This window comes from Fukomys damarensis, unplaced genomic scaffold (genome assembly GCF_012274545.1).
Source record: "Fukomys damarensis isolate Sample0158 unplaced genomic scaffold, DMR_v1.0_HiC HiC_scaffold_19, whole genome shotgun sequence".
In the NCBI taxonomy this organism is placed as follows: domain Eukaryota; kingdom Metazoa; phylum Chordata; class Mammalia; order Rodentia; family Bathyergidae; genus Fukomys; species Fukomys damarensis.
This window is the reverse complement of record NW_022900931.1, coordinates 8,320,935-8,336,190: the sequence shown is the minus strand read 5'-3', so window position 1 is coordinate 8,336,190 and position 15,256 is coordinate 8,320,935. Positions and strand designations below refer to the sequence as shown.

Below are 15,256 nucleotides of genomic sequence, written 5' to 3'. Positions count from 1 at the left end.
TTTTTTTTTTTTTTTTTTTTTTTTTTTTGGTTTTTTTGAGACAGGGTCTCACTCTGTAGTTGAGACTGCCCTGGAACGCACTGTGTAGCCCAGGCTTGTCTCAAACACAGCAATCCCCCTGCCTCAGGCTCCGGAGTGCTGTGATTATAGGTGTGCCCGGCTTCAAGTGCCTTTTTAGGCTGGGGAGGGCCATCTGCTTCAGCTTACAGGAGCGTGGCAGAAGTTGGGCCCACACCAGGACTCTGTGAGCCTGCATTTAACTTAAACCAGACTACAGCCATATACTATACTGGCCTCAGTTCTCAAGAAATCTATCAGAATTTCTACAGACAAGCGTGTGCAGAGTCCTAAGTACAACAGTGTCCTATCAGCTGACATTAACTCAGAACAGTGTTAGCTGCCTAACTGGCAACAAGCTCAGTAGCCAATGCTGCCTGTACTCTCACTGCGGCTCAGTACTAAGTGTGGTTAAAATGTGAAAACAGCTTGTACTGCAGTCCCAACAACTCAAATCACCTAAGCAGAACACTATTGTGACCCTTGGCAAATTTACTTCCAGCACATTCCAAGGCGCCACAGGTAGCCTTGGAGTGTCAGTTCTCAAGCTGATTCCCACCCTCCAGAGGACAACACTGTACGTACTGGATCCTGGCCTATCCACTTCGCGCACAATGTGGGTCATGCCAGCCTTGTAGCCCAGAAAGGCTGTGAGGTGGATAGGCTTGGAGGGGTCATCCTTGGGGAAGCTCTTCACCTTCCCTCGATGCCTACTGCTGCGCTTCCGGGGCAGGAAGCCCAAGGACCCATGTCTGGGAGCAGAAAACTTCCTGTGCGACTAAGGAAAAAACAGTAATTAGCACCCAAACTGAGGTAGCTCTCCCTTCTCTGCAGCTCTAAGTGTTCTCAGGAATACTGAATCTGAACCAGGCAGGAAGCAATTCCAGGTATCACACCTAAAGACATTATTCAACACGCCCTGGGAGTAAAATGTGAAACTGTTTTACAAGAAAGTGAACTACACGATTTCCCCAACACCAAACAAAATCAAATACTAGCATTAAGTCACATTTTATCAGATGGTTTTACGGACGAATCTCCAAAGTGACCGCAAAAAAACCTGTCCTGTAGCTGGTGACGGTATTATAGAACTCTCTAGTCCCCTCAACAGGCACCAGCCTGGCCCACGCAAGCCAACAGAATCCAGAACCAGATCAGAACTTGACAATCAGCACAGAGTCTCTGTCCGCCCGTCAATAAATTCATCATATGTGGATTCTGGGAATTCCAGAGGCCTTACGAATTTGCAGCCGACATTTCAAAACTGGGCCTCCACAATCCTGCCTCAAAATCCCCACTCCAAAACACCCAACGATTCCACGCTAGGCCCTCCGACCAGGGAAATTGTCCAAGGGCCCTTATCGATAATGACCACGGCTTCATCTGTCAAGAACGACCCAATTTTACTGAAAAGGAGGCCTCCAGGCCTACTCCCGCCCCAAGGCCTTTCTGGCCGACTCGCAGGTCACAGACTAGTAAACCACGCTCCCTTCTCCACAGGCCTTGCGAATTTTCGTAAAATAGGCTTAGTCGCTATCTATGCTGTGTCCCCGGTGCTCCTAGAACAAGGTCCTGGGGCCAGGAACCCCGAGATGGCGACGATAAACTGCGGATTCTGCGCTGCTGGATCCAAGAACAAAAGGAAACAAGCCACGTACCATGTCGCCCTCGCGTCCTGCCTGTAGAGATCGACCAGGCCCTGGCTCACGATATATAAAGCGACCTGTGGTCCCGCCCCTTCCGGCGTGCGAGCGCGCGCCCGCGACCAACGTCAGGTCAGAGGGCAGATACGGGGCGCCATTTCCGCGCACGCCTTCCCACGAATTCAGAGGTGGATATCCTCTTTAGAGAGTGAATTGCAGAGCGTACGGCGGGTGGGTGGATTCAAACTTAGTGAACGCTGTAAAGATACTGCGTAATTTACTGGTTTGGAGTATGACGAATGTACGGCGTTCGGCAGCGGTCAAAGCGGATGATAAAAAAAAATGGCCGCGTTGCATCCTTTCGTGTGGAATACAGTCACCTCCGGAATTGAGGGACCCTGCTGTGGCTTTCTTTTTCCAGAGCTTTTACATATCGTGGTCCGTGTCAGCCCCTCACACACAGGAAGCGTTGCTGCCATTCTGCAGCGTTATTGAAGAAGTTAGCGAGCTTGGGTGAAAAGACCCAAATTGTTACCTCTTGATTTGGGGCACCCCTCCTGCAAGCCCTGTCTTGGCCATCCCAGTGCCCAGCTGCAGTGTCAAGCCCTTCATTTTCTGCGTCTCCCGTCTAAGTTCTGACCTGAAGTCGGGCTCCCAGCAAAGCTTTATAAGGATCAGGTATCATCTGCTTACTTCTTGTGGCCCTCCTTTATTTCCGCGGCATTAGGCATTAACTTCTGAAGCTGCCGCCCAGAACTCCTGACTTAGTTATACTCTTCATCCCAGCCGACATCTCCATTCTGGGCCTGTCCTTAGCACTCATTGCTGTTAAAAACAAAAACAGAAAGCAACTTTTTAAATCCTCACAGCATCCCTGAGGGGCAACATTGATAGGTCCTTAACCTATTACTGAAAATCTTTGGCACCAGATGTGCTTCAAAATTCAGCGTTGTTTGCATTTATGTAAGGTAATGTGGTACACAACGTCATGCATGTATCGTGTTTATGTAATCTCTCTAATAGGCACATTGATATTTTTGTAAGGAAATTTGAATCCAGTAGCTCCCCCTTATCTGCAGGAGATACATTCCAAGACCCCCGAATGATGCCTGAAACCACAGGTAGTATTGAGCCCTGTATGTATGTTATTTTTCCTGCATATATACAGTACATACCTGTTGTTTGGCAAGTACTTAGACACGAGTGAGCTCGAAGGACAAAGGAGTAAGGGTCCAAAATAGCATGTGTTGTCTGTTAGAAAACAGCGCCTTCGTTGTATGATGCACTTATAATCATTTATTAGGTCTCAGACCTAAAGCTATCCCACAGAGCATGATGACATGTTAAGGTCACACATTGTGCACGTTCCTGATCACCTAAGACCAGAACAAGGCATACAACATTCCTGGCTTCCATAACCTACAGCCCAATGGAAAGGAACTGTTTGTAATAGACTCTTCCATTTTGGACTGGAACCTGGCTTAAAATAAGCATTTATCTTTCCAAAGTTTCTTACATGATTAAAGCTACTGAAGAAACACTGACCATCTAAAAAGGACATGGAAACATTTTTCAATTCTAAAGTCACTTCTAGGTACAATGTTGATAAGCACCGTCATATACTAGTTCCCTGAACCCGGGATTAATGTTTGTGTGTGTTCATGCTCAAAGGTGCGATTGTATCTACTTTACAATAAATTCGACCTGTACTTCTGCATAGCCATGTATGTGTCTTGACTGACTTCTTACGTCAGGTGCACAAAGAACCTGGGGCCAAGAAGGTGATTCTTTGCTGTAATAGGGCTAGGGATAACTAGAAATAAAAAATAACTAACAATAAAACAGAACAAGTATAAATATCATCATAAAGACTATTTAAAATAGTGGGGCCAGGTGTCATGGTGCATGCTCATTTGTGAAGCGGAGGCAGGAGGATCACAGGAGGAGTTTGAAGACAGCTTGGGCTACACAGTGAGCTCAAGGCTACCTTGAACTACATAATGAAACCCTGTCTTGACAAACAAATAGATCATAAATAAATAAATCAGAGATTTGGGGCTAGAGATATAGCTCACTAGTAGAGAACTTGCCTAGCACATTACTTTTTGCTGCCAAATGATTTAAGTATCATTTTGGAATGCAATAAGGAGCTGCATGTGGTGGCGCATGCCTGTAATCTCAGTGCTTGGGAGGCTGAGGCAGGAGGATGGCTGTGAGTTCGAGACCAGCCTGGGCTGCATAGTGAGTTCCAGGTCAGTCTCAATTACACAGTGAGACTCTGTCTCAAAAAACCAAAAAAAGAATGCAACAAGGGCTTATGACTTATGCCTTTTTACAGAGAAAAATAAGCTTCAGACCAAGAGGTTAATAACTTAGCAGAAAGAACACAATTAATTAAAAAGTAAACTCCAGAGTCCAGGAAGAAATGGGCTGACTTTATTCACCATGGTCATTTATCAATACTGGTTTTCAAAATGGAACTTCGAGTATTGTAAGCTGTGGGAAAGGTGCAAGGTGTTGCTCAAATACTTGAAGGACAGAGTTACCTATGGCCAGGTAAAGCCAGAGATGTGGACGCCAATGCAGTGAAAGGTCTGCATGAGCTGCAGAAGAGGAGGAGGAGGAGGAGGATGAGGAGGAGGAGGAGGAGGGTAGCAGAGCAACCAAGTTCAACAGCTTGGTCTCTGTGGAGTTTAAACATCCATCTCCCCCACGAGACCAGAAGCTGTGCATCAACCTCTTTCAGAGCCCAGCATAGACAAGACTAAATCACACAGGACATTGAGGTGTCACTGTGGATGGCTGCCTGCCCCTCACTGACAGGAGCTCACATCCTGATCTTTTGCGCTACCATTGGTTGTTGCAAAACCACCAGGCTCAGAAGACAGGAAGCGCTTTGCCCAGAGGGTCACTTAAGAGTGGGCTTGTGGCCTGAGTGTAGCCCCCATGCCGAGAGGCAGGAGCCTAGGCACAGGGCCTTTGGGTTGTGACCCCCCCCAACACCAACACCCAGTGCCCCAACACTCCTCCTACCATCTCCACTCCTTGACCAAAATACTGCAAAATGCAGCTTGGGGCTAGTGTGTTTCTGTGCACCTCTCCTGGGGCTACAGACAGCAATGCCAGTGTGGTCCCCCACAGCCTCTGTCTCTATGAGGTGCCTTTGTATCCTGTGCCTCCTGTGGTGCCTACACCAGCACGCCACACTGGCCCCACTCCTGTGGCCCTGTGGCTTCTCCAGCTTGGGTGGCGCCCATGATGAGAGCAGGCCCTGGAGTAAGCACAGCTGTGGCCGTGTCCTGTTGGCCTGCTGCCTGGACAGGCCACAGAAGGCCATGGGATGGATGCCGGGCCATTCTGAGAAGCAGCTTTCACCTCCTGGGCCAGGCCAGGCTGCACTGCCAGCCTCCAAAGACAGAGGTGTTGTCACCATCACCCTCCCAAGTGTCCACTGTCCAACTGAGCCAACACTCCCTGGGCCCATCCTGGCCACCTTGAGGAAGTTCTTGCCAGCCTGGACCCAGTGGTTGAGAGCAAAGATATCACTAAGCAACAAGGAAGCTGTGGCTTTGGGGCCACTCACACACCCCTTGGGCCCAGTTCTGGAACACCAGGCCAAGCAAGATGGCCTTCAGGTCTGCAAGATGGCCCTCACTCAGCGGTCACGGCTTCTGTGCCTCTTCCGCCTTCACAGAACTGAAAGTGATCAAATGTGTGCCTTCCTCTAGCAGGTGCCTTGCCAAGCTTTGTCAGAGAGAGGGGAGGAAAGGGGCGATGTTGAAGGGTGATGCTGTTGGTTTAAAACAGGGTCTGCCTTTGTAGTTCAGGCTGGCCTCAAACTCACCACCAAGGCAGTGGGATCACAAGTTCAAGCACAGCCCAGGCAATGTACTCATTTAGCAAGACTTTTTCTCAAGGGCCAGGGATTTAGCTCAGTGGTTCTGCCACCTGCCTCGCAAGTGCAGGGACCTGAGTTTGATCCCCGGTACAAAAAAAAAAAAGACTGTCTCAAAATTAAAAAAACAAAATGGGGGCCAGGGATGTAGCTCGGTTTGAAGCCCTATGTTCAATCCCCAGTACTGAAGGAGGGAGGGAGGGAAGGAGAGAGAGAAAGAGAAAAAGAAAGAGAAAAGAGTTAACAATGACTCTCAACCTGATATAAAAAGAATATGTGTCATAGATTATATTTAGCTCATTAATGTTTGTTTGTTTGAGACAGGATCTCGTTATGTAGCTTAGATTGGCCTTGAACTCACTGTGTGGCCCAGATGGACCTTGAACTCACAACAGTCCTCTGCCTCAGCCTCCCAAGTGCTGAGATTACAAGCATGGGCCACCATGCCTGGCCTAGTTCATTAATTAATGAGGAAATTGGGCAGATGCTACAATTTATTTTTTAAAAAGAAAAGAACTACATGTTTCTCTGGAGTAAAGCAATGTCAAAATGTGTTTACAAATGAATATAAACCTGGCTTTTCTGTGGGAGGGGGACGCAGCCCTGCAATGGATGGAATGTATTTGCACATGTGCAGATAAGGATCCCTTGCACTGCTGTCTTTTATCCACTGTGTACAGAGTTATAAAATAGCCTGAGGACAAAGAAGAGCCTTTAATCCACACACAGTACTAGATAATGCCAGGGCTCTCGCCGGTCACTGAAAGCAAAGCCAGTAATCTCTTTTCCTTATTCCCAAATCTTCCAACTTTTCTTACCCTGTCAGATTTTTTTTCCCCAGTGGTGGGGGTTGAACCCAGGGCCTTTGCACTGAGCTACATCTCCAGCCCTTTTTTTTTTTTTGGTTTATTCTTTTACTGTGAGGCAGAGTCTCATTAAATAAGTAAATTGCCCAGGCTGGGGGTGAATTTGTAACTCCCCGGGCTCAAACTCTCAGCATGCTGGGATTATAGCTCTTAGACAGAACACCCTGCCAGAACTCTCTTGGCAGACGTTTCCCAGGTAATTGATCTTGTCTTCTCCCTCCCTCCCCAAGCCTTATCCCATTCCTGTTTTCCTTAGCGCTTATCCTCTGCTAGATTTTTCAGCTGTCATTGTCAGCCTCGCCATCTCTGTTTTGCCTGGCGGTTCTAGGTACCATGGCGTTTTACTCATGAGCTGGCGGGATGGCCCTCTGAGCCTTGGTTTCTTCTGTTGTAAAATGAGAATGATCTCATCTAAACCTAGGGCTTATTCATTCATTCAAAAAAAATACATCAGGAGTGCCTGTCCCGTGCTAGATTCTGTTATCTTCATTACGTGTCTCTGTCGGTCTTCATCCATCCCTAAAACAGTGCCTCTCAACAAGTCACCGGGCAGCTTAAAGTATGGGTTGTGAGCCAGGTGCGGCAGTGCACCCCTGAAATCATAGCACTCTGGGAGGCTGAGGCAGGTGGATCACAAGTTCAACCCAGCCTGGGCCGCTTAGCAATTTAGTGAAATCCTGTCTCAAAAGAAAAAGGATAGATGATATAGCTCAGTGTATTGGCCCTGGTTCCATTCCCAGTACCGTGAAAGAAAAAATGCAGTGGGTTCTGATCCAGGAGGACTGTGAGGCAGGGGCTGCAGGTCCTAGGGGTGCACTAGCTTAGTGCAACCTTGTGTTCTCCGTAATGTGTGGAATCTAAACAAGACAATGAGAAAATAGAAGGAGGGCTAATATTAGATAAGAGGAAGTGTGGGAGGGTAGGTAATGAATTTTAAAAAATTACTATAGGGTTTTTTTTTTAATTTTTTAAAAATCAGCGTTGGTGGCACATACCTATAATCCTATTACTCCAGAAGGCCGAGGCAGGAGGATTAGAAATTGGAGCAAGAGGGCAGATTTAGCTCAGGGGTGCCACCACCTGCCTCGAAAGTGCAAGAATTTGAGTTTGATCCCTAGTTCCAAAACAACCCAAAACAACACCCCCCCAAAAAAAAAACCCTATAGTAATTTGATCAGAAATTGGAAAAGAAAGAAAGGAAGGAAGGAAGGAGGAAGAGTTCAGCCTGGGCAACTCAACAGTTTATTTAATTATTCATTTTCAGTACTAGATTGAGAATTGAACTGAGCTACATCCCAAGCCTTGTTTTAATTTAATTAATTTATTTATTTATTTTTCTGTGAGACAAGGTCTCACTGTGTCATTTAGGCTCATCTTCCTCTCACTCTGTAGCCCAGGCTGGCCTCCAAATCGTGGCCATCTTCTGCCTGCAAGGGCTGGGATTACAGGCATGCGCCGCCACGGCTAAGTCTTTTCAGAGCCGTCCTCTTAAATTTGCCCAAACTGGGCTGTAAATCCCAGTCCTTATTACAGAAAGTTCCTCCACGTCCAGCACCCTTTTACACTTTAAGCAGCCATTTGTCTTTGGTATTCATGTAAATCACAACAACAACATTTGCCCTGAAGCAGACTTTCCTAACTGTAAATTTTGCTGGGCGTCGTGGCGCACGCCTGTAATCCCAGCACTGGGGAGGTAGAGGCAGAAGGTTGCCGCCAGTTCGTGGCCAGCCTGGGCTACATAGTTTAAGGTTAGCCTGAACTGCAGTGAGACTTTGTCTCAAAAAAATTAAACCGCTGATGATGTAGCTCAGCGGCACCGCGCCTGCCTCACAAGCGCAAGCACAAGGTCCTGAGTTCGATCCCCGGTACAGACAAACGGAAACAAAACACAAATCTACCGCCCCCCAAAACAGCCTTGCTCGTGAAAACGGTGCTCATGGGGCCTGAGCCCCCAGCAGGGGGCGCTTGTCCCTCCGAGAGTCGTAGCGCAGCCAGTGACGAAAGTGGCCTCGCGCCGTCGGGAGCTGGTGTCCGCACGGAAGACCAGCTTGCCTTCGCTCGTGCCCGGTGTCCCTGCTGTCCCTCCTGTCACCGGGAGCGGAGGGAAGAGCGTTTCTGATGAGGCAGGCCGGCCTCCTACCCTGGGTCTCCGCACTTTGCTGTGTACGGAATGAGAAGAAAGCACATACGTGTCCTCATTTATGACATTTATTCTTGCAAGGTGTTAAAGAGGAGGCAAAGCCGAGCAACACACGGATCCATTCCGTGAACTTTGCATTAAAATTTACAAGACTTTATGTATGTATTATTTCTTTATTTTTATAATACAGGGACTGAATCTAGGGGCGCTCTGCAGTTTTAAAGTTTTTTCTATTTTGAGACAAAGTTTTGCTAATGCCATGCTAGCCTCTCTTTTGCAATCCTTCTGCCTCAGGCTCTGGAATAGCTGAGATTATAGGCATGCACTGCCATGCTGGGCTAGGAAAGAATTCTTAAAACCACCTATGTACCCTGGACATGGTGACGCATGCCTGTAATCCTAGCACCCAGGAGGCTGAGGCAGGAGGGTTGCCAAGAATGTGAGGCCAGCCTGGGCTACTTAGTGAGTTCAAGGCCAGCCTGTGTTACATAACAAGACCCTGTTTCAATCAGTCAAGTGCCCCATTATTGAGGGATCAGATATAAGGATGGGAAGACTTGTCTGGAGGAGGCTAAGAAACTAAATGTGAGCCGGGCGTGGTGACTTACACCTGTAATCCCAGCACCCAAGAGGCTGAGGCGGAAAGACTGCTGGGAGTTCAAGGCCAGCCTGGGCTACATAGTGAGACCCTGTCTCAAAAAACAAACAAAAAGAAGAAGGGAAGAAGAGGAAAGAAACTAAATAGGAGTTGCTACAAAGAGACAAAGGTGGCTTGTTTTTTCCTAGTCCTGCCTATTGAACCCGGGAATGCTACTAAAGAGAGCTACATTTCCAGCCCTTTTTGTTTTATTTTGAAACAGGGTCTCACTATTTGGTGACCCTGGCCTCAAACTTGTGATCCTCCTGCCTCAGCCTATGAAGTAGCTGGGACTACAGCCTATGTGCAGTGGTGATGCTTAAAACCCAGCACTGTCTTTTGGAGCAGCTCTTACATGCAGACTCTGGGCATCAACTTTTCCCAATCTTCTTGGGGAAGTTGGAGAGGAGGTGCCATGGGTCACACCCCAACACCCTGGTGGCTCTGACCTGTTGCCTTTATTTATTTATTTGCAGGGGAGGACATTTTCTTTTAGATAGGGTCTCAATATACAGTACAGGCTGGTTTTGGACTCACAGTGATCCTCCTGCCTCAGCCTCTAGAGTGCTGGGTTTCTGGACATGCACTGCCACGCCCAGCTCAAAAAGTAACTCTTTACAATATTACGTGCTTTTACTTTTTTTTGGCATTGCTCGGGATTGGATCTAGCACACCATAGGTACATGCTCTACCCCTGCGGTGTCTTCCTGCCCTTAAAAGCATTATACAAACTGGGTGTGATAAGCAGCCTATAACCCCACTGTGTACAAGACTGAGCAAAGGGATCATGAGTTCAAGGCCAACCTGGGCTACATAGCAAAACTCTATTTTAAACTGTAAGAGTCTGACTGAACTAGAGCGACTCCATGTTGACCAGCAAACGACCTAGAGACTGTCGCTCCCCCCATCCCTTATAGGATAACTAATGATTAATTGTGAATTGTTAGGTAACTGCTTAGAAGTAGCTGGGAAACTAAATGGAAACTGTAGTGAACACAGAGACCCAACACAAATCACACCACTCCTTGCTTGCCTGTAGTTGAATGTTCTGAACATTATAATCTAAGCTGTAAATGGAATAATGGATAATCGATTTGCTGATCATTAGTACGCAATGGTCGAGTATATGCTTGATGACCACTAGCTCAGATCAACTGATTCTTTGCCTTTGTCCTCTTCCTGTAAGTTTTAAGTGTAAACCCCCCCTTAGCCCTATATAAAATGGCCTCTGTTTCTGAGCTAGCCGCCTCTCTGAGCTACTTGGCTTGGGGAGTGCCATCTGGCCAGACTAATAAAGGTCTATTTGCCAACCTGCCTGGTGTGTTCCTTCCTGGGTGACTCTCGCTGTCCGACAAGCTCCTGGAGCCTCGCTGAGCTTCTGAGCCCAGCATCGTGGAAGCCTCTTGGCTGTTCACGCTGCAGGAGTAAAAGTGACTTAAGTCTTACAAAACATACAAACAACCTTCCATCAAAAAATTATACAATATTTTTTGAGGAAAGAAGGCATTAGCTAGACATAATAGTACCCATTTGTAATCCCAGCTACTCAAGAGGCTGAGGCGGGAGGACTACAAATTGTGGTCCAGCCTGAGTTATTTACAATTTAGGGGCACCCTTTCTCAAAATAGATAATAAGAAAGGGGTTGCGTGAAATCAGAGACCTCATGAACTCAGCTGGGTGGGTTTGATGTGCCGCGGCCCAGAAGGTCCAGCCCAGGTGAGGGTGACTCAGGTGTCCTGAAGGGAACGTGATGGGAATCCAGGGAAGGGATGCTAGAGGTCAGGGAGAGCAGCGTTGAGCGTTGCCAGTGGTAAGGACTAGAGGCTCCCTGGCCATTGCTGAGTGTCCCCTGGGAACCGGCCTCTGCACAGGACCAAAGGCTTGTCATGGACGCCTCCTGCCATCCAGTGCCAGGTCCTCAGAACCTTTTCCTGCACACCTGTGAAAAGGGCTCCCACTGACATTTGTTATGGCTCATGCCTGTGATCCCAGCCCTTGGGAGGCTGAGGCAGGAGTAATGCCACGAGTCCAAGGCCTGTCTGAACTACACATAGAAACCCTGTCTTAAAAAAAACAAAAAGAGAGGGTGAGGGATTTAGCTCAGTGGTGCCCCTGCCTGCCTCGCAAGGGCAAGGTCCTGAGTTTGATCCCCGGTACCAAACAAATAAACAAACAAACAAAAAGAAAAGAAAAGAAAAAAGGAGGTTCCAATATGCTGAGTCTGTTGGACTAAGATTGTAACAGATTCTGGATGGCACAGCCCCAGGGAACAATTACATTATGTATCCTTGTTCCCGTTCTGCACATGCCCTGATCACTGAGATAATCGCGTTCAGCCTAGCCTAGGCCACAGGGGCCACGTGGCACTAGTTACCCCCACCTTCCTACTCTGCAAATAGAGTGCTCTGGACACCAGGTGGCCATTTACTCATCAGGCTATGGGCTCAGCTATAAAGCATGATTTTGCCTTTTCCAAATTTCTTCATCTCTCACTGCTCTTCCCAGCATCAGACCTTACACTGTAGGGGCGCAGCACCATAGAGGGATGAATGTTCCTCTCCTGGGCTTATGGAATTTACAGTAAAAGCACACATGGGCCAGGCGTGGTTGCGCACACCTGGAATCCCAGCACTGGGGAGGCTGAAGCAAGAGGACCGCTGGGAGTTCGAGGCCAGCCTGAACTACATAGTGAGACCGCCTTAAAAACAAAACCAAAGCACAGGAGTGGCTCAAAGGCTCTTAACTATCCCGTTCTGATGTCCATCATTTCATCTTGCTAAGAGAGTCCCTAGGATCAGACATCAGACACCTTTCTCCCCCAGGGCTTTCTGTACATCGAAATTTTTCCACATGTAGCAATAAATTGTACCTCTTACACAGCCAATTGGAGTAGAAGTGTGGTGAAGGATTTTGGATCCTGTAGGCTGATACAGTAACCTGGACACACCCCTTTCCCTACAAACACAAAGATGGGGGGGTGTTGTTGGAACAGTCTCATTAGGTATGTAGCCCAAGCTGGCCTCCAACTCATGGCCATCCTCCTGCCTCAGCCTCCTGAGTGCTGGGATTAAAGGTGTGCATCACCATGCTGACACCCACTTTAATTCCTAAACTCTGCTCTGACAAGTGTCTCAAATTTCCCCCTGACCTTTCCTGAAAATCCCAGAGTGTCAGTTGTCCTGGGTCACTCAGAGTCCTATTGAGGAAGCCGCCCCACATGCCCAGCTCCCACCGCCTCACTGTGGTTCTGGTTTGATGGCTCTGACCCAAGCCCTGAGGACAAGTCCACCTCATGGAGCTTTTTTCCCCCCTCCCTGACATGGCTACCTGTGTTAGGAATAGTTTTTTTGTTTTTGTTTTTGTTTTGGAGACAGGGTCTCACTTTATAGTTCAGGCTGGCCCTGAACTCACTATGTAGCTCAGGCTGGCCTCGAACTCTCGGCAATCCTCCTGCCTCTGCCTCCAGAGTCCTGGGATTACAGGCCTGAGCTACCATGCCCGGCCCAGTGTTGGGAATAGTTAAATGCAGTGACAATCAGAGTGTGGTGGCCTGAAGCTGTTCTCTTAGCACTAGGAGGCTGAGACATGAGGATTGGGAGTTTGAGGCTAGCCTGGACTACAGAGCAAGTTCCAGGCCAGACTGGGCTCTGTGGCTCTGTAGCAAGACCCAGTCTCAAAAAAGATGGCCAGTGATGTTCGATGCACAAATATTTGCTCAGCTTTGAGGCTGGATGATGTCACTGTCTTCATAAAGTTGCTTAATTTCCAAGCCAGGCATGGTGGTGCATGCCTATAATTTCAGTACTCAGGAGGCTGAGGCAGGAAGATCACCAAGAGTTTGAGGCCAGCCTGGGCTGCGCAGTGGATCCAAAGCCAACCTGGACTACATAGTGAGAGCCTGCCTCAAAAAAACCAAAAATAAATAAAGTTGTTTAACTTTCAAACATTTTTTTCTTGTTTTTAAAAAAATTCTTTGAGTTTTGAATACTCTCATTTTTTTCAGATCCTATAAATCTTTCAAGAACATTTCACATTTTTTGGTTTTATTGACACAGCACTTCCCCATGTTAAAGCTCACCTTGAATTTACAATGGAGCCCAAGCTGGATTCAAACTCACAATCCTGGTGCCTCAGTCTAGAGTGGTGTGATGATAGGTGTGGGCCGTGGTGCCCAGAAACTCAAACAGTTTAATAATTCTTTTCTCGAATCTGAAGCTTTAACCTAGTATGTTCTCACTGAGCTACAGTTCAGTCATTTTTTAATTTTTAATTTTGAGACAGTGTACAGGCCTGTGATCCTAGAAGGCTGAGGCAGAAGGATCACCGTGAGTTCAAGGCTGGCCAAGGCCACACAGTGAGTTCAGTCCTGTGGGGAACAGGGAAAAGGGACGTTACTAGAATCTCTGCATTGGGTCCTAGTCTACAAGCCACGACAGCACAAGGAGAATTAATTAATATATAGACAGAAAATGGAACTAGAGAAGAAGCTGAGCTTTGGCCTGATCCATGCCGCTCTGGGTGGCAAAGACGCTGGACCCTGAGCAGGCCACACCTTTATTCAGAACATCAGCAAAACAGAAGTAGCAATGACTCAGAGGGTGACAGCAGCAATGATCCTAGAACAATGAGGAGCTAGGTGGATGAAGATCTGTTTCCTCCCGGGGTGTCTCCAGCGGATGTAGTCCTGACTCGGAGGGTCACAGCATCACTGGAAGACCGCTGAGGTCTAGCTGTGACCAGAGGTGAAAACCAAGTTATGTCTGGACATGCTCTAGCTGGCCTCTAGGTGGGAAAACTAGATCCTAATCATGATTTAATTACAAAATGATTTTTCCCCCAAATCATGTAGAATTGCTTCCGACACAAGCCCACCCTGAACTACACACCAAGGCCCTGTCTCAAAAATTTTCTTCTAGGGCTGGGGATTTAGCTCAGTGGTTCCACTGTCTGCCTTGCAAGAGCAAGGTCCAGAGTTCAATCCCTGGTACTAAAAAAAAAAAAAAAAAAAAAGTTTCTTCTAGTTTATATCATCATGGCAGGCACCTCATAAATTTGCTGGATTGAGTGTCACAATGAGGTAAAGCCCTGAGCTCAGAGCCTGGCATAGAGTAAACACTCCATAAACTGTATCTGAGATGGACAGAGCCTATGTGATGTCGGAAAAGGTGTGCTCAGGCTTCACACATTTCTCTGCATGGATCTGGTGTCTCGTCCTCATGCAATGACAAGATCCCTGGGGTGGCAAAAGCATCTACTGATATCCTTGCCCCATGTGCTCCTTAGACCCCCAGAAGCTGAGGTATGGCATGGAGAGCCACAAGGGCTGCAAGTCAGCGGAGGGGCCCCCTTGGGCGGTGGCTGTCACCCTGCAGCCTGCACCTCCATAATACCTGGGCTGTTGTCAAGATGTGATGGGGTGAGGGAGACTAGGCCCTATTTATTGAGCACCTACTGTATGCCAGGTTCTTGGATAAAGTGGTAAACAACATAGAGAAAACCTGGGAATTTGGAGCCCTCAAACTAGCAGGGGAGACATGAACAAATAATTACATAATTAATTGCTGTATTAAGGAAGGGGACCGGGCGCTAGGCCTGAGCAGGGAGGAATCAGTCTCTGGACCAGGGCCCCCCAGGTCAGGTGGGGAGTGCGTGGACCACGCGGGGACACGCATAATGTCATCAAGAGCCAGGCCGAAAGGTGGTCCTGGCAGGTGAGGCCGCTTTGTGGGCTCGGGGAGAGGGTTATTCATTCATTTGATAAATGTTCCTGTGGCGCCCAGTGTGTGCCCTACAGCCGGTGAGGACGACTAACGCAGCCCTTTCCTTCTCCCTATATTTGGGGTAGACAGAACCACAGGAAACGGGCAAATAAATAAATAACGAAGGTGGTTTCAGCAGGTCTGACGGCCCGGAAGGCGCCCCGGGCGGGGACGCGTCTGCACTCGTTGCACCACCACCCTCCGCATCGCCCAAAGAGGTCACCCAGCTAGCGAAGAGCGAGCGCGTCCCCGCGAGGC

General features: G+C 48.0%; 1 protein-coding gene and 1 non-coding gene across 2 annotated transcripts in view; both read right to left on the bottom strand.

The window, feature by feature from the left end:
• Rpl3 (ribosomal protein L3) overlaps positions 1-1,901 on the bottom strand; it is a 6,673-nt gene extending 4,772 nt beyond the window's left edge. The window contains exons 1-2 of the mRNA XM_010612739.2: positions 1,716-1,901; positions 643-835 (exon numbers count right to left, since the gene is read on the bottom strand). Of these exons, the coding sequence (XP_010611041.1) occupies positions 643-835; positions 1,716-1,718 (196 nt within the window). The 5' untranslated portion in view covers positions 1,719-1,901. The remainder of the gene's footprint in view (positions 1-642; positions 836-1,715) is intronic.
• LOC117286974 lies at positions 1,208-1,271 on the bottom strand. Its single transcript, XR_004518173.1, has one exon. It is a non-coding gene; the product is annotated as a small nucleolar RNA SNORD43 (small nucleolar RNA).
• Positions 1,902-15,256: the final 13,355 nt, after the last annotated feature.